The 17,980-nt window shown below is 42.6% G+C and overlaps 1 protein-coding gene across 3 annotated transcripts; it reads left to right on the top strand.

The window, feature by feature from the left end:
• Window positions 1-3,037: 3,037 nt before the first annotated feature.
• On the top strand, window positions 3,038-17,893 carry HMGXB4 (HMG-box containing 4). Of its 3 annotated transcripts, none has more exons than XM_082076208.1 (11): window positions 3,038-3,235; window positions 5,054-5,159; window positions 5,726-5,844; window positions 7,187-7,262; window positions 8,210-9,261; window positions 10,491-10,572; window positions 11,064-11,128; window positions 11,415-11,520; window positions 12,086-12,255; window positions 13,467-13,589; window positions 15,524-17,893. In XM_082076208.1, the coding sequence occupies exons 2-11, from the start codon at window positions 5,129-5,131 to the stop codon at window positions 15,566-15,568; spliced, it is 1,869 nt and encodes a 622-aa protein (XP_081932334.1). In that variant the 5' UTR covers window positions 3,038-3,235; window positions 5,054-5,128; the 3' UTR covers window positions 15,569-17,893. The 3 variants fall into 3 exon arrangements, with proteins under 3 accessions (XP_081932334.1, XP_081932333.1, XP_081932332.1); XM_082076207.1 differs by having other exon boundaries at window positions 8,210-9,279; XM_082076206.1 differs by having other exon boundaries at window positions 8,210-9,375.
• The last annotated feature ends 87 nt before the right edge of the window (window positions 17,894-17,980 follow it).

Here is a 17,980-nt window from a genome sequence, read left to right as displayed (position 1 = left end):
CTGAATGACTGGTGCTTCAGTGACTTTATGTGCAAGTATCGTGCTATATGCTCATTTTTGCAAATTCACCTGCAAATTCATTCTCTCTCCTCCATACACAATCACTGACACAATCTGATACCTACAAAACATGCAGCACTAAAAACATTAAACTGCAGGGGAGCTGGATTCCTTTCTCATTCTAGGGTGCAGAATATTGAACATACCATCCTACACATTTACTAGCAACCATTATCAAATGTGTGCCATTATCAAATACCAGGCTAATCTAGGCTTTCAATTTCCATAGCAATCTGTATCCCTGTTCCTTTAGGCTGCACCTAGCCTCTCCCAACCATGCTAATGACTTATTCTGACTTACTCCCATTCTGCCTCCACGTGACCCCCTAGGTCAAGTGCTCCCAGGAGTCAACTGATGTTTCTGTACAGCCTGTAATATGAGCAAGAAAGCTGAAGACTGTAAAATCCTCATGAAAGGAACCATGTTTTTGTTGTACTGTGCATTGCCATATGGGGTATGGATCCATCACTGGGACCCCTAGGAACATCACCAGTAATCAGAGGCAAAGAGCAGGTCTCAGGGAGTTCAACTCTGGCAAGATCTTGGTCATACATTTGTAGAAGCACTTGTCCACCTTAGTTCCTCCCTGGGTTATGGGTTAGAGGGCAAAGAGTGATTTTAGAGAGTTGCAGCAGCAGCAGGCACACATATGCACATGTGAGAACACTTTCACAGGTCTTGTGCTCAGCCCAAGGGCTGGTGGGTTTAACTGTGTTTTATTACAACTGCTGCAGTCGAAGACATCGATCTGTGCATAAAGACTGCACCCCTCACTTTGGATCAAACTATACTTTCACAAAGCATAACAGGCAGAGGTCTTTATCCTCTTTTAATTCCTCTGGGACCTAGTGTACCACAAATAATTATTGTCATCACTATCTACTTGTTAGGACACAAAAGCATCAGCAGGACCAGAGGTGGATCTATAAGTGCTGGGGAACATGTCCACAATGGGGCAGATTCAACCTCAGGCATGGCTGGGAATCGTAGTCTGCAGACAGCATGGGACTGTGAACAGCCTCCAACAGAATCATGTGAGTGTCTGCTGGCATCTAAATAAAACAAAGACTCCTGCATCGGTGGAGATGATGGGATTTAAGGTAAGAGTTACGTGAGGTTTGTTGAACAGAGACCTCCTGAGCCAGTCAGAGTGAAGAAAGGCAAACCTGGTGGGAAAAAGACTTATCTTTTCTGATCAGGCTGTTTCTTGAGCTTTTTCACCTCTGTCTTGAATCCTTCGGAGTAATGAATGAGTCTTTTAGAAGATGCGGGGGTAATTTGCCTTTCTCTTGCTTGCCACCTTTGGACAGTTGATTGGAAAGGGTGTGAGGGCTGCATAATGCCTTCAAGGGCAGTACCCTCCAGTGTGCTGTTCAGACACACTTATCTCAGCTCCAGCTGGTCCTGACTCTCCACCTGTGCAGCACATCCACTCAGTTCCTTGGGCAATCATATAGACTTCCAGGAGATCTGTCTGTTCATGTGCATGCATGACTAATCTGAGGAAAGCACTGGATCTGTGACGGCTTAGTAACAGGATTTCACTCTTTCCCATTGACCCACCGTGGCAGGCACAAGTAGGCAACAACTAACCCACACCGCCAGCCCAGAGACTTCTGGCTTAAAGAAAGTGATGATCAGAAGCTGTGCTGCTCTTGCAGAGCACCCATGCACACGAAGTGGAGGTTGCACCAAAGATGGGGAAGTTGGGCCGTGCTCCACACACTGCAGTCAGGGGCTGAGCCAGGGCCCAGCACTGAAATGGAGGGATAAACTTAACAACAGAGTCAGTTACAGAATCATAGAATCACACAATGTTAGGGATTGAAAAGGACCTCAAAAGATCATCTAGTCCAATCCCCCTGCAAGAGCAGGAACACCTAGATGAGGTTATACAGGAAGGTGTCCAGGTGGGTTTTGAATGTGTCCAGAGAAGGAGACTCCACAACCCCCCGGGCAGCCTGTTCCAGTGCTCTGTCACCCTCACTGAGAAGAAGTTTCTTCTCATATTTAAGTGGAACCTCTTGTGTTCCAGTTTGTACCCATTGCCCCTTGTCCTATCACTGGTTGTCACCAAGAAGAGCCTGGCTCCATCCTCATGACACTCACCCTTTACATATTTATAAACATTTATAAGGTCACCCCTCAGTCTCTTCTGCTGCAAGCTAAAGAGACCCAGCTCCCTCAGCCTTTCCTCATACGGGAGATGCTGCACTCCCTTAATCATCTTTGTGGCTCTAATTATACTGTTAAGCGGCATTTTTTATTTTATCAGCACTGGGGAGCTCTGGGAATCATCTTCCATAAGTGCTCCAAAGATTGGATGCTCTTGTGTTGCTTATATTCACATAATTGTTCCATACGCATTAAAATGTTTGAAAATTTTGGCATACATCTATACTAATTGGTGATGTTAGTTATAATTGTTGAGTTTCTTACTTACGTCTATTAATTATTAGTTAAATACAAGCTAAACACTCTGCTCCTAAACAATGTGTTACTTAATCTTCTGTCTCCCTCTTGTCATGCAGAAGGATCTGAAACTTGAAAAATATCCCCTCATTTTGCAGATGGTCAGAAAGCATTTATCATGTCAGCTGGTTAATGACGGGAACGTCTTTTGTAAGTTAGTGTACATTTATTTGGCAGCTTCTCTCCACCGGGCCTGTGCACTCACACCAGGCAGGGCAAAGAAGGCCCAGCACAGGGTTCTCCAACCCTCGCCTGCACTACGAGCCGGGGGCCGTGGCGGGGAAAGCTGAACGTGTGGCGGCTGCGGCGCCAATGCCGTGCGGCCCAGTGCGGGGCGCCGGCGCCCCCGGCCCCGCTCACACCCCGACAACGGCGATCCCCGCCTGGCCCCGCCATCGACACGTTCGGCAATCCCGCACCCCGCCCTCTCCCCCGCCCCGCCGGCGCCACGTTGGATGCGCTCGGCGCTCGGCTGGCTGCCCCTGGCCCCGGCGACAGAGGGACGTCCCTCTTCTCCTTCTCCAAGATGGCGGCCGCGGGCGGCGCGGCGGGAAGCGGCGGTGCTGAGTGAGGCGGCCACGGTGTCTCCTCACCCTGCGGCTCGGCGCCGGCGGACCCTGTCACCGCTGGGCAGCCGGGGTACGCCCGAAGCCCGCTGCAGGGGCGGGGCCGCGGGCTGGAGCGAGGCCGGAACCCGCTGAGGTGAGAGGGCGCGCGGGCGGGAGCGGGGCGGCCCAGCTCGCTTCAAACGGCGGCGGCGGGTCCGGGGGCGGTGGCGCGCATGCGCCGGTTGGGACGCGGGACCGGCCCGAGGTTTTTCCCGTCCGCTGCGCTCGGGGGTCCCGTTTGGGCCCGCCTGCCCCTGCCGGCCCCCGCGGCCTCCCGGCTCCCTCAGCGCCCTCCGCTTCCACCCGCGGGCTGTGCGGCCGCGCGGTGGCCCCTCAGTTCAAGGACAGGGAGCTGCTTGAGAGAGTCCAGCGCAGGGCAACAAAAAAGATGAAGGGGTGGAGCATCTCCCTTATGAGGAAAGGCTGGGGGAGCTGGGTCTCTTTAGCTTAGAGCAGAGGAGACTGAGGGGTGACCTCATTAAAGTTCATACATATGTAAAGGGTGAGTGTCATAAGGATGGAGCCAGGCTCTTCTCGGTGACAACCAATGATAGGACAAGGGGCAGTGGGTATAAACTGGAACACAGGAGGTTCCACTTAAATTTGAGAAGAAACTTCTTCATGGTGAGGGTGACAGAACACTGGAACAGGCCGCCCAGGGGGTTTGCGGAGTCTACAAATTGCTGTGCTTGCTACCAACAATGTATAGTTGTCAGAATATTGACTTGAAACATTTGATGGCAGATGATTTCCCAAAACCTGATGAAATAACGTATATTCCTATGAACTTGAACATACGTCTCCTGTGCACCTGCAAGCTTGATTTATTTGGGACTTTGTTGTTTCACTTAAGTAACTTCTATAGGATGAATATGTTGGACATTCTCCACCTCAGCAAAGTATTTATAATTTGAGGTGTGTGCACGGATGTACAAGCACAAGTTCCCTGCTCTCCAGGTTTTCAAATGTAACTTTGGTGTGGAAAGATGACTGTGACAGCTAGCAAGAGAAGCTGCATGGTCTTTGTGGTTGAGCACTTACAGATGTGTGCACAAACACACCAAATCCAAATCCAAATCAACCAAATTAGGTTGAATTGCTTATGAGAAGAAGGTCAATCTTTTCATGTTAAGCTGGTCTCTGACTGAAGAAAAAAAAAAAAACAAACACTTTTACTCTGAGGGAACCAGAGTGTAGCTATTCCATAAAGGCACTGTCCTACTATATGCCAGCAGCTGTGGAACAGAGTGACTCAGTTAGAGGAGACCTGAAGCTTGGGGCCTGACAGGGGTTTGGGTGCTGTGGAAGCCCTAGCAAAAAGGAGCGCTTTCTTCCATTCCCTCTCTCAGGCTGGCATTCAGAATGGCTGCAGTGGTAGTGTCAGGAAACACATCAGAGGGATGCACACCTTCGCTACAAAATGAGCAGTTATTTAGTTCAAAACATTTGAAATAGTTCTTTTGTAGCACAATTATTCCCACCTGGTTCCTTCTATTCCTTCACTTCCTCTGAGATTCAAGGGTTTGGACTTTCTTTTTAAACATCTCACTCTTTGCCACACTGGCTCCTTACAAAAAATGGTTTTGACACAAGTTCGGGTGCAGTTTTGAATGACATGAAAATTAAACTCAGCTATAAACTCACCTTCTTTCTATTTTTGTAAATAAATTACTTCTGTGATTTGGAGATTTTCCAAGGAAGAGGTGGTCTTATTATGTGTTTAAAATAATAGAAGAACATAATCCAGTTTAATTTTAAAAGAATATTCTGTGAAGCCTGAGGAGTGAGCATGAACCGATGAGAAGGTAGACTTCTTTCCCATTGCCTGACAGAGAATCTTCACTTGGTTCGGAGGAAGTTTCACATTTGATTCTTCTTTACAGGAGGGTTATTTTCATTCTCTCTTTCTCAGGCCTTTTCCTGTAGATGGGCACAGGGCACGGAGCCCAGACGTGGCAACGCATTCTCAGGCTCCTGCAGGACCACCATGGCTTACGATGACTCCAAGAAGAAAGAAGGTATGACTGCTTCATAATCCCAGAGGGAGTTACAAAAAAAAAAAAAGGGTACCCTCTGCAGCCTTTGCCAGGCCATGGAGTCAGAGTGAGAAGGGGAGCTAGTCTGGCCATGTTGCTGGAAGATCCCAAGCCCTTGACTTTCAGGTGTACAGAACTGGGATTAGAACGTGGCAGAAATGGGTAGTATTTCCTAATGCAAACACCTTGATTGGAAACTCTGCCACTGTAGCCTTTCTTCCTGCCAGGTCAGTAGAAGCATAGACCAGAGATGGGGATATGTTTTGTCATAGCAATATTGCTAAGGGCAATTGTCTTTAGGAAGAAGTATACAAGGGTTAGAAATGAAATCTTGAGTGATTGTGTTACAGCGTTAGAGCACTGAGCCCCATCCCTGTGGTCAGAGAGTACAGATCATTACCTTTTAGGCCCCTGTGCTTGTTGTGTTTTGTGCATCATTCTGTGCCGGTGTGTGCTGTTATCTTATTTTGTGCATAGTCCACATGTCTATCATTCCTTAATGGGGTATTTAATTTCTTCCTTTTTTTCCCCTTTGACATAAATCTTAGAGTTCCTAGAGAGCGATCGAAGTGTTGATGACGTGGGGCTGGCAACTGGCAGGATACAGCGAGAGAAAAAGCGCTCTTACAAGGATCTGCTGCAAGAGGGAGACGAGACAGCGACTCAGGTCAGGAAGTTCTCCAAGAAAAAGTTGAAGGTGTAAGGGTATGTGTAAAGCTAGTAACAGGATGGGTGGGTTTATCATTCTTTTTTATGTAGAAATGCATGTAGAAGACAGCAAGAGCAGCTACTTGTGTCTTGTATTGCTCAGTAACTTTCCTGGGGAAAAGGTCAGTCTCATTTACAAGTGATACTGATTTTTCTGGCCTCAAAAAATAGGGTAATGCCCTAGTCTTGTAGAACCTTGCAATTCGTAAGGTAAGAATGAGTAACTTTTTACACCAAAAGAAGGATTTTCAGAATTTATGTTTATAAATAGGCAGCAACGGATGAGTATAATGTTAACTGATGCGCTGTTGTCTTCCTGATTCTGCAGACAGCCTGAAATGATAGCTCTTGAGAGGTATGAACTTGCCCTATTCACCTCTTTGGGGCCTTAACTCTGAAATCACGTAGTGACAACTTAAGTTTCTTGAAAACTTTGCTCTTTGAGCTAAAATTTCTGCTATTAGCTCAAAGGTGACTATCTTGTGATTGTTCATTGTTTTTTTTTTTTTTTAATCTGGAAAGCAAGGTCTAGTTGAAAATGAAAATCTTCTACCACACAGATGGAATTCTGTAGAGGAGCTTCATTTTTAGACCAAAAACTGGTCAAGAGACATGCAATAATTGTGTGACATGAGATATTAAGTCAATTTTTTGGCCCATCATTTTAGTTGTCACCTCTCTGTACCTTCTTTCACTTATTTTATCTTCTTCAGCATATTAAACATGAACTGCTCACCTTCATTTTCAAGGCTTGACAGCCTGTGCATGCTTAGTTATTTCTTAGCTTTATTAAGAGGTAGATGTCTGTCTTCTATCAACTCATCAGCTGATCTCCAAATGCTGGCTTTCATTGCCCATTTCTTAACACTTCCAAATATGCTTTTTCAAGTTTTCTTGTCTATTGCTCCACTCACCTGGGGGAGCTCCCTGTAGAGATCTGTCTTTCAGTTCCTTATAGCCTTGTGCTGCAATGCCTACAGAAAGCTTGATGCTGGTTAGGTGGCTGATGTGCTGAAACCAATCCTGACTAATACCATTTTTTTTTGTATTCTCCCACCTTTCCATACTGTGCTTTTTGTCTCTTACTTTAAACCTACACTGTGGGCTCTTGGGAACAGAGTATGTTTACTTGTTTTAGCACCTAGAATAATGATCCTGGTTCATACCTAGTGTTCCTTGATGTTACAGTAGTACAAATGACTCTTGATATCTCCTACAAATAGCTATCTATGCCAATAATCCATGTGAATCTCATATTGTTTCCCTCTTGTTGGTTAGCAAGTTTTTTCTTCTTATTCTAGGACAGTGACCTTTTTCCGGGGACAGAGCCTCACAAAAAGAAGAGAAAGCACTCCTCCGATGAGTTCTGCTACAGAGGTAAGATAGCAATCAGGCAGGGGAAGGGGCTAATGGATCATGACTTAGAGGAAAGGCTGCTGTTAAAGCAGTGCCTTCAAGCTTTGTGGTTAGCACTTCATGGGGGGAAAGTACGTCAACCTGTCTTAGGACGAGTAATCAGAAACCTGACACTGATCAACACCAAACAGCAAAAGATTAGGGAATGATCTTTTCAGAGTCTAGGTTAACAAGTTGTCATTGTTGAGGCTAGAGATCTTCCACCCCCCTTTTCATTGACAAGTTGTAGTTTTCTAACCCTTGCCTTCCCTTCCGGCATTTGCACTTCTTTTTTCCCTATTGCATTTTAGGCTGTAATTTTACTTGGAGATAGTATTACTTTCTCTGAATTTGTAAAGATAGGGTGCATCAGGGTGATAAATAAATGCTTTTGGGTTCAATTTTGATACAGAAGCATTATTCTCACAATTAATAAGCTGGCCAGAAAATGACAGTTCTGTTCATAAAAGATTTAATTTTGGCCCAGTGAAAAGAGAAAGCCAAGCTGAAATTTTTCAAAACCTGTTTTCAGAATTAAAAAGCTTGTGTTTTCAGTTCCTTGGTCTCACCTTGGCTAAAAATGGCACAAAAACCTTGCACTTGAGATGTAATTTCAGTCTAAATAAGATATATTTTCATCAACATAAATCGTTTCACAATAGAATACAGTGTTTGAAGAAACTTCAAGAACTTTCCTACTCTGTCTTCCTGCCTCAAATTATTTGACCAGCTCGGGCATTACGGCTCCTGAATCTTGTCAGTAAGGCCATGCTGAGCTGGCTACAAACTTCAGAGATCTTCTGTTTAAAGCAGGATGCAAATCCGTTAGCTGTAATCGTAAGTCTTGCAGGATTCCCATTTAACTTCTTTGGGCTAGAATAATGCTGTCTTTAAGGGAATCATGTAGGTGTACTTCTCTCTTTTTTCAGGTGTTTCACCTTTGGATATACCATCAAAGAAGAAGAAAAAAACCATTTCTAGCCCATCCTCAGCTGACACAACCATGGATTTACTCAAGACTGCCACCTCACCTTTGTCCACAAGCTCAAAGTCTTCAAAGAAAACCTCTGAGAAATCATCTTATTCTTCCTCTGGCCATTCCGAAAGCAAAAAGGAGCACCACAAGAAGAAGCTGAGTGGGAGCAGTGGGGAGCACTCAGTGGATGATGGCAGCTTCCACAAATCTAAAAAAATGAAGCCTCTCTACGTGAACACAGAGACACTCACTCTTCGTGAACCTGATGGCTTGAAGATGAAGCTCATCCTTTCACCAAAAGAGAAAAGTAGTGCAGCAGATGATGACTCTTTTTCCTATTCTTCAGCACCAGCAGCTGCAAAGAAATCTTCAAAGAAATCAAGTCGAGATGAGCAAGGCTCGTTCCTTCTGGGTCATGAACTGCAGAGCTTCCTGAAGTCATCCCGGAAGAAGCACAAACCACATCCGGACACACATCCACCTTCTGAGAGTTTTGGTGCTGACACCTCCCTTTACTCAGAGGGTCATGGGAGCGAATATGAGGCTTCAGGTATGGAGGCACCACCAGAATCTGGTTCCTCATCTGGTGGGGAGTTGGAGGCTGGAGAGCTAGTGATAGATGACTCCTACCGGGAAATCAAGAAGAAGAAGAAGTCAAAAAAAAGTAAGAAGAAAAAGGACAAGGAGAAACACAGAGAAAAGAAGCACTCTAAGTCTAAAAGAAGTTCTGGACATGCTCCTGTAGCAGTAGCAGAAGCAACGGTGTCACCACCACCACCACCTCCCAGTACCCACTATGTTCTTCCTCCACCTCCTCCTGCAGTTTTTCATTCAGATGGTCAAAGTGAGAAGAGAAGGAAGAAGGAAGACAAGGAGAAGGACAGATCTGAGAAATGGGAAAAGGACAGGGAAAAGGAAAAGGAAAAAGACAGAGAAAAAGAAAGAGAACGAGAGAAGGAAAGAGAAAGGGAAAAGGAAAGAGAAAAAGAAAAGGAAAGAGAAAAAGAAAAGGAAAGAGAAAAAGAAAAGGAAAGAGAAAGGGAAAAGGAAAGAGAAAGAGAAAGGGAAAAGGAAAGAGAAAAGGAAAAAGAAAAGGAAAGAGAAAAGGAAAGAGAAAAAGTAAGGAGAACTTAGAGGGAAAGTAGAAGTTGGGTGATGGGTAATGGTGAATTACAAAGACGTTAAATTGAAACAGAAAGATAACTAATAACGAGATCAATGGTTTCACTGAAACATGTTTGTAAAAATGTGTCAGTCACTGTGACTTCTGTTTGTAGCAAAATGAATATATATCATTCTGGTTTTGTGTCACAGGCAGTCTTTAGCCAATAGAGGATCTTTGAAAAGGTTATACTTAATTTGCTTGTTACAGGTTGTATACCAAACACAGCTGCATCATTTTCTAAAGCAACCAGTTCTAGCTATTGCCAGGCAGACTTTCGGACTAGTAGTCCATCATCACATTTCCTGTAAAAAGGAATCGAGCTCTAACGTGAAAAGTTCCCAGTTCCCAGTTCCCAGTTCTGTCCTGCACTCATAAATTCAGTTTTCCATGGTTGGTGTATAAAAATATAAGTAGAAGAAATGGTAGCTAGCATATGAATGAGTTTACAGGTGATAGCACTGCAGCTGTGTAAATGGGGAAAAGCAGCTTCTGTTTGTTCAGAGAAACAAGAGTTGCTTTGTGTCAGGAAATGGGCAGACATAGCCCAAATTTGTTCAGCCATTATTCTGTTCTGTTTGGTAAGTTTTCTCTGATCATAGCTCAGCAACTGCTTATGCCTCTGCTGTCAGTGCACTTATACTGTATTTCCCTGCCAGTCTGAAGTATTTTGTAAGGATGCAAAGAATGGAATAAAACATTATGATGAGGACTGAATTGTTTTGACAAATCTATGATAAGTACTGTGAATAGTAAGACAGATAGTTCTAAGATACATTAACAGAGTTGTATGTTGATCCTAAGATTTAGAATATCAAGTTGTAACTTATGAATGAAAAGCATTAATAGAGTTGTTGTAAGATAAGCCTTGTACTAAGGCTAGTTCTGGCTGGTTCCTGGGCTTTCGTAAATTCCAAATTCAGCCAGAACATGTAAAACACTGCTTTTTTTAGGTTCCTGATCTAAGCACCACAACTTTATTTAAATCTTCAATAAATGCCAAGTTCTTATTAAATTCAAGTAGGTCACATTGTAATTAAAAATATGTGTTTTCATTTCTTCTTCTGACTAGCCAAAGAAGAAAAATATGTCTGCCTACCAAGTGTTCTGTAAGGAATATCGTACAACTATTGTGTCTGAGCACCCTGGAATAGGTGAGAGAGTAATCTAGCCTTCTCTTCTCTTGATTATACACTAGCCAGGTTAATTAGCAGAACATACTGTCTCTGTTAAAGAATCTGCCAATCTTCTTCAAATAAGAGGTGGCAAAGGGACAGGAGCGGATTTCATTGTTTTATGATTGCATGTTAACCAAGCTGTGAATCTGCATAAAGAAATTATTAGCTCTTTGGTATTTTACTTAAAGAGTTATCTTCATTGTCTCACTTTTCTGTAAATACGCGTGTGACCTTATATTCCCAGTATCAGCTTTTTTTTTTTTTTTTTTTTTTTCCATTTTAAACAGTAATGGGAATGCACACTGGCAATCATTTTCAGGACAGTGTGGAGAATTCCAGTTGTGGGATGGATTGCTTCCTAAAGGTGTATGCATAAGCCAGTACATTTCCTATGTTCTCTCCATGATTTATTATTTCATTTGTTTTAAACATCTGCTTTAAACATTTTTCTTCTTTCCTTCTGCCAGATTTTGGAGAGCTGAGTAAAAAACTGGCAGAGGTGTGGAAGCAGCTACCTGAGAAGGATAAACTGGTGAGTGTGTGTGAGATGTTTTTGTGAAATTGTTCCTGTGAACTAGGTGCTTAGGTCAGAATATGCTGGCAGCATTGCTGCCACACCTTGAAAGATGCTACCTATGTTCCCAAAGCATGGAAAGTATGGAAACCTTGCCCTTGTGATCATAAAAGCATCCATTTTCTTCTCATGGCATTGCTTCACCAGTTAGCTACATAACGTCAATGTACCTCCAGGTTCTGGCATCAGGTAACAGAATTACCTCATGTTACAAATCTCTCTTTTCATTCTGTGGTAACTGCAGATCTGGAAACAGAAAGCTCAGTATCTCCAACACAAGCAGAATAAAGCAGAGGCCACCACTGTGAAGAGAAAGGCATCAACTTCAGATGGTGCGCCAAAAATTAAAGGTAATTGTTGCGCTTTATTTGCTCTGGTCTTCTTTCTTGGCCAGGGAAGATAGCGTTGTCTGTGGAATAAAGAACGAAGGTCCTTTCCTGCTTCACACCCCTACCTGCTTTCTCAGAACTCTTGACCTTAACTCGTCGTATTACTCAAAAACAACATTTCTGTAAGAGTGAGAATGACAAATGACATCAGCTTTTTTTTTTTTTTTAAATCCTTGTCTAATTTGTAGCATGGTATTGTTTTTAGCAGTTCAGGGATTGCAATGTAAATCAAAAACAGGCAATCAAAAACAGGCAGCAGGGAAGTTCTAGTGGGATTAGCTTGCTGCAGGAGGAAAAAGGGTTGTTTTTGGCTTGGTATCTTTGTTTACCCAATCTCCTGGATTGTATTTAGCTGAGGTAGATGCTTTGCACACATAGAAGGAAAGTTCCGACTCCAAAGGCCACAGGACCACCTCCACATAACTGTTTAAGTACCTCATGCCTTGGAGATTTGAACTTTACTAAGTCAATAGGCTCGTAAGTAAAAGAATGAGAGAATATGGAATTTTAATTTGTGCGTTTCCAGCTTCTCCGACAGGAGTGGTTTCCCCTCATAAACAATCCCCCACCAGCACCGTGGTGGTGTCCTCGTCACCAGCCAAAGTCCCTGAGACAGATCCTATTGATGTAGCTGCACACTTACAGCTATTGGGTGAATCTCTGAGCCTCATTGGACACAGACTGCAGGAAACAGAGGTGAGTCTCTAACCAGCAATGTCACAGTGATGTCAAGTAATCTACACACAGGATTGGGGGACATTGTTATTTTATTTTACTTAAAAGCTTAGCCAATGCTTTTCTGTTAGGAAGATAAATTAGAGATGGTATGTTTTGTTTTTTTGATGCATTGCTGTTCGTTTTCAGTGAAATAAAAAGCCTTCTGTCTCAAAGACAGATAGGCCCTTTGCAGCCCTAGGTCCTTGAAGGCGATTCTTAGTTCAACAGGCTCTTCAGTCTTTCCTTACTTTATATTCACCTTGGATCTGGTACTTCCATGCTATCTTTGCCGTTCTCTGGTCCAGTTTGTTACTGTTTCAAGCCTTCTTAGAAAACCATCAGAGAAGGCCTTTGCCAAGATAGTTTTGCATGTCCTGTTGTTTTCTGGCAGTATCGTATTGCCAGTGCTTTGGATAGGGGCCACTACTGTTTCAACATACCTGGTAATGTAGAAGATGTCATATTTTAATGGCTTCCTACTGTTAGATAGAGTGATTGTATGTGGGTGTGCATGTGCACATACACGCATCCCACCCCACCCCCCAAACCTGTAAGGGGAGCACTTATTTGGCTCAAATAATATCATTGAATTTTATGGATAATATGGTCATCTCATCCCACTACGCTTGTTTGTTGTATCAGTGGTAAAATAAAATGTGCTTGCATTTTGTTTCTGGTATGACCAATTGAGGTCATTCTTCAGAGAAACAATCACATTGAAATCTCCCCCTTGATAGAAAGGCAGGCAAACAAATTCCCTTTCCTGATAGCGTATCAATAACTAAAACATTTGTTACAGACTTAGCATTTCTTTGGACTTCAATAGTAAAACAACTATTGTCTTTAGGACTCATGTAGTTAACAAAATAGGTGGTACAAAATGGTAAAGGAATTGCATTACAAAAATGGTGGAATTAAGTGTTTTGTGCAGCTGTCAAGTTTCTGACCTTTTCTGATGTTCCCTACTTTTTTCCTATACCAGTATGTTACTTACTGAATCCTTAAATTTTTTGAGCCAGCAGTCTCTCTGTGAAGTTCATGGCATAGTTTTGTTACTGTGTAAATTATGAAAGTGGACTAGAAGAGCTTAAGAGTGAAGATACTGTATCTTCATGAAAACCAATACAATTGTGGGAGAACCATCATTCCCACTACTCATTCCTATGCATTTTTTCTTCCCTTACTTCCAGGGAATGGTGGCTGTTTCAGGAAGTTTGTCAGTACTTCTAGATTCAATCCTCTGTGCTTTGGGCCCGTTAGCGTGTCTGACCACGCAACTACCTGAGTTGAATGGCTGCCCCAAGCATGTTTTGGTGAGTTCCTTGTGGTTATTTCCATTCTAGCACTGTTAATTTTAGTAGAGTCAAGCTAGAGTTTTTGATGAATCAGTCTTACGATATGATTATAATTCCAGTACAACACAAAAATTGTTTTGGTCATAGATTTTTATAGAGGAATATTTCTTGAAATTCTTTGAAATGTTACTGGTTCAAGGTATTGTGCAACTTTTTTCTTTCTGGTGGCAACTGACTTAATATTTGTACCATTGATTGCATTGTGTGTAGATCTTGTTTTAGTGACTGAATCAATCCATCCAAATCAAATAGAAGGCCTGTATACATTCATTTTGATCTCTACATTTCCATTGAAAAATAAAAAGCACCTTCCAGCTGCTCTGTATCACACAACATATTTTTACTTTAGTAGCATGAAAAACTTGTGATCTCGGGATTCCAAATGTGATGGAGTAGGCCCTTTTACGTGTGGCTGTAACCTTCTCCAAGGAAAGAAAAATAGTCTCTGTTTTAAGGAACTGCGTAACTACAGGTTCTTTTCCACCTTAAACTACATTTTCTATTGAGCCCTGATTTAGCAAGGCATCTGTGTAGTGTGATGTGGACATAGATTAAAATGGCAGCAGCATAAAAGAAATCAGGAGCCAGACCTCCAGCAGGAGACATGAGTAAAGCAGAGAAGGAGAGAAGCAGAAATGAAAAATAAATATATATTCTGCAAAAATTAAGAGATTAAAAACTAATCTGGCAGAACAAAAAAGGGATATGAGCTGGCATGTCGTAACAGGGCAGCCCAGACATTGATTCATTCTGAAAAAGCACTATTAACAACAACAACGAAGGTGACAACTTAGGCTGTGTGCTCCCACAAACTGGCTCTCTGCACAAAAGCTGAGTCAGTGGGGTGTTCCCTCCTAAGCCCTGGAAGAACATCCTATGCTTTTTTTCCTTCTTGCTTGCCAAGTGCATTCAGAGCAATGACAGCACATGACTAATGGTGCATTTATTGGAAACTTGATCAACTTATTGTTATAAGGAGCGGTGGAGCTTTAAGTGGATTAAGGCACTTGTCCTTCACTTCTGAAAACTGGTATTCAGACTTGAATAATAAATTATTCTGAGTTTTACCATCAGATACATAACAACCGCGGTAGTTTAAGACACGGATAAAATTGTCAGTGGTCGTGTTGCATGTGGGATGCAATTAATCTTTTCAGTCAGTAGGTGGCACTGTTAAATTCTGGAATCACAACTGATGCAGATCCAGCTCCTCTGTCTTAAGGAATTAAAAGGTGGTGTTCCTAAGGCCATCTTCAGCCATCCAGCCACAAGCTTGAGCTTACTGAAATACTGCATTTGAAGAACGTGCAGATAGTATACTGATGAGTCTTGTTTTTTGATGTGCACAAGGACTTTTACTCTCGGACTGTATTATATTTTTGTAAGGAAAACTGGAGGGTACTTCTTTTTTCCATCTGACACCCTGTTAATGGGTGTGTTTGAGGGTTTTGTCTTTACTTGTGCATGCAGAATTTAATAAAGGACTTGTGAGTGTAAAGTCAAATAATTTTTTTATATGCTACAACTTTGATCACTTTGCTCAAGTCCTTTATAACTAGTCTTTCCTGTGGTTGGTGTGATATGGTTGATGTGGCTTCTTTCATATTTGGAGATAGGAGTATGAGGTTTGTAAAGAGGAGGTCACTCGGGGAAAGCCTCAAGCACTTTCATTGTTTCCGTGTCTTTACAAATAGTGAGTGTTTAGTTAACTTACATTTCCAAAATATGAAAATAAGCCTAGCAGTGATGGTGATGAAGACACAGATTTGTTTGTTTCATCATAGGATAACTTGTAAGACAAGTGACCATGCTTAGTACCCTTGTCTGTGTCATTTTTTAAGGATTTTGAGTCATTACCTAACACTAAAAAAAACCTGAACTTCTTTTCCCAGTCAAACACACTAGACAACATCGCCTACATCATGCCTGGACTTTGATGGGAGAGGATCCTGGGACGTACTCAGCCTCTGCGTAACTGACTTGCGTATACATGTACTACACCGGCACTCCAAAAGGGCTCCGTGTGTAGGGTTTTAAAGTTTTATATCTGTATAGTATATATGTAGGATTCTAACTATTTGACTTCTATTTTATGAAAAGTTGTGAAGTTAAGCTGAGAAAACCCTTTTGTGTTGGTTAGTGAAATGTCCTCCAATCTGAGAGTATTTTGAATGAACAATTCGGAAAGCTCTTTGATACTCGCCTTAAGTTCAGATTCTTTAGTGGGGGAAGCAGCCAGAGAATGGACTTTTCAATATAAAGAAAAAAAATAAATGTCACCGTGAGAGCAGTCATTGAAACAGGTGGCCCAGAGTGGCTGTTGACTCTCCATCCTTGATAATATTCAAAAACCAAATGAGCAGCCTGCTCTATTTGGGCTTTCTTTAAGCAGGGAGATGGACCAGATGAGCTCCCGATATCCCTTCCAACCTAAACTATTCTGATATTCTATGTGCAGGTAGAGATTATAATATGTTTTGGACCAAGGAATAGTATTGAACTCTTCACCAGCCCTATTTCTAACTGTTTTTCAGTTTAAAATCTGCTGCTTGAGGGGAAAGCTGAATAGCTGATCAAAGATACAGAGGTCTTTACCTCTTGGTCACTTCTTCTGACCACCCCTCTTCAGTCAGTAATAACTTACATTTGTCGGCGTCAGCTGGCTGGTCTGGTAGCTGGCATTTGAAGTAAAGTGGAAGATGACAACTAATTTAATCTTTTCTTGTGGACTTGCACCCAAATTGTCTTTAGGACAATCTATCAACCAGCTGCATTGGCTTGAGAGGATGAACCTCCTGCTGGTTTTTCCAGGGCATGGTCAGCCTGCTTTGATGGAGAGGAGCGTGGAAGCAGATTGGGAAAAACTTGGGATTGCTTCTGCCCATCTTGCTGCTGTTTCGTGAACAGACAGCTTTGTTTTCTGAGGTGGCTGATCCCCCATCCCTTTCACCAGCAGTACTGAAAGAGCTGTGGTGCTGCTGCGAAGCAGTGACTGATGACCAGTTTGAAGCAGTTACGGCTGGGTAAGGCACATGTGGGTTGATGGAACCGATTCCCCTTCCAGACACATACTTGGTGTTTGGTTTTCTACTGCTCTAGAAGAGGAGCCGCAGGAGAGCACTTGGTTCTCATAGGGGCTTTTGTCTGTCTGTATGTACGTGTATGTGGTGTTCATATCATATGTATTTAACTTTTACAGATATCTGTAACAGATTTTAATTTATCCTGTATATTTCTCTCTCTGTGTGTATATATATACATATTTTAAAAGCAAAAATCCCTCCCTCCACCAACAGTGCGTGGAAAATATGAATCAAGTTCGCTTCACCCCACTTCCTGAAGGAATCAGCTAGCTATATGTGTCATAGTATGATGTTGTATGGGAAACACCAGGAAGATTTTAAGTGTTTGTAGAAACAGTCTATCTTGTGAAGGCAGCTAGAACAACTGAACTACAATGTGGCTCTAGCCTTTCCAGCCTTATAAAAGTTTTAAAATGACAGAAGAGCACTTATTTACATCCAATCTGAAGTGTAGCTTCTGTTTTTCAGGGCAGTTGAAAGCGAACTGTCCCTCATTGTGGCTGGGCCCCAGATCATATTTAAATTAAATATGTGGGAGGGTTTTTCTCCCCGTTCCTCTTTACCGTGTATTCCCCAGCTGTGCCTATACAAGGTAGATGATCTCTTACAGAGCTTTTCTCAGTGCACTGTTAGATTTTCTCAGACAGTGGAGGAGGCAGAAGGTTCTCAGACCACCTCACAAGTTCTCAACGCAAGCCTCATACCTGAGTGTACATGTTTTAACAACATATGACTAATCCCAGTGAGCCTGGAATTGGGAAGGGCCCTGGAGGGCTGCAGCCTGATCCCACTTCGGGTCCTGGCGCGTACTAAAGCATCGGCTCTCGGGAGCGGCACAAAATACCTGGCTCTTTCCAGCCCCTTGCAGTTGAGGGCATTATGGTGCAGGGGTAGATCTGCTTGCAAAGGAACAGAAGGGGATCAGCTTTACCTTTGTCGTCTCTACAATGGAAAACTCTTGAAGAGTTTGAAAAACAACCCTGGTGTATTGTATTTTTATTTAAAATTTGTACACTTTGTATAATCTGTATCTTGTGGTATTTGGTACTAGAGGGAAAACTTTGGCAAGACTTAGCCGTTTTTATATTTTTGTTATTTCCTTGCTGTTTGATCCAGATTATGTTACACTTATACACAGAAACTTTTTTGTACTGTACTTACAATATAATTTTTTTTTAATGTTTGGAGTACTGTCATTCATTTCTGGCATGCACTGTGTTTTTTGCAACTGTTGTTAGTACTGTTACAGCACGTAGCGTTTTTCAG

The sequence above is a fragment of the Streptopelia decaocto genome (genome assembly GCF_964273445.1).
Source record: "Streptopelia decaocto genome assembly, chromosome: 1".
NCBI classification, from domain to species: Eukaryota; Metazoa; Chordata; class Aves; order Columbiformes; family Columbidae; genus Streptopelia; species Streptopelia decaocto.
This window is presented reverse-complemented; position numbering and strand designations above follow the sequence as displayed.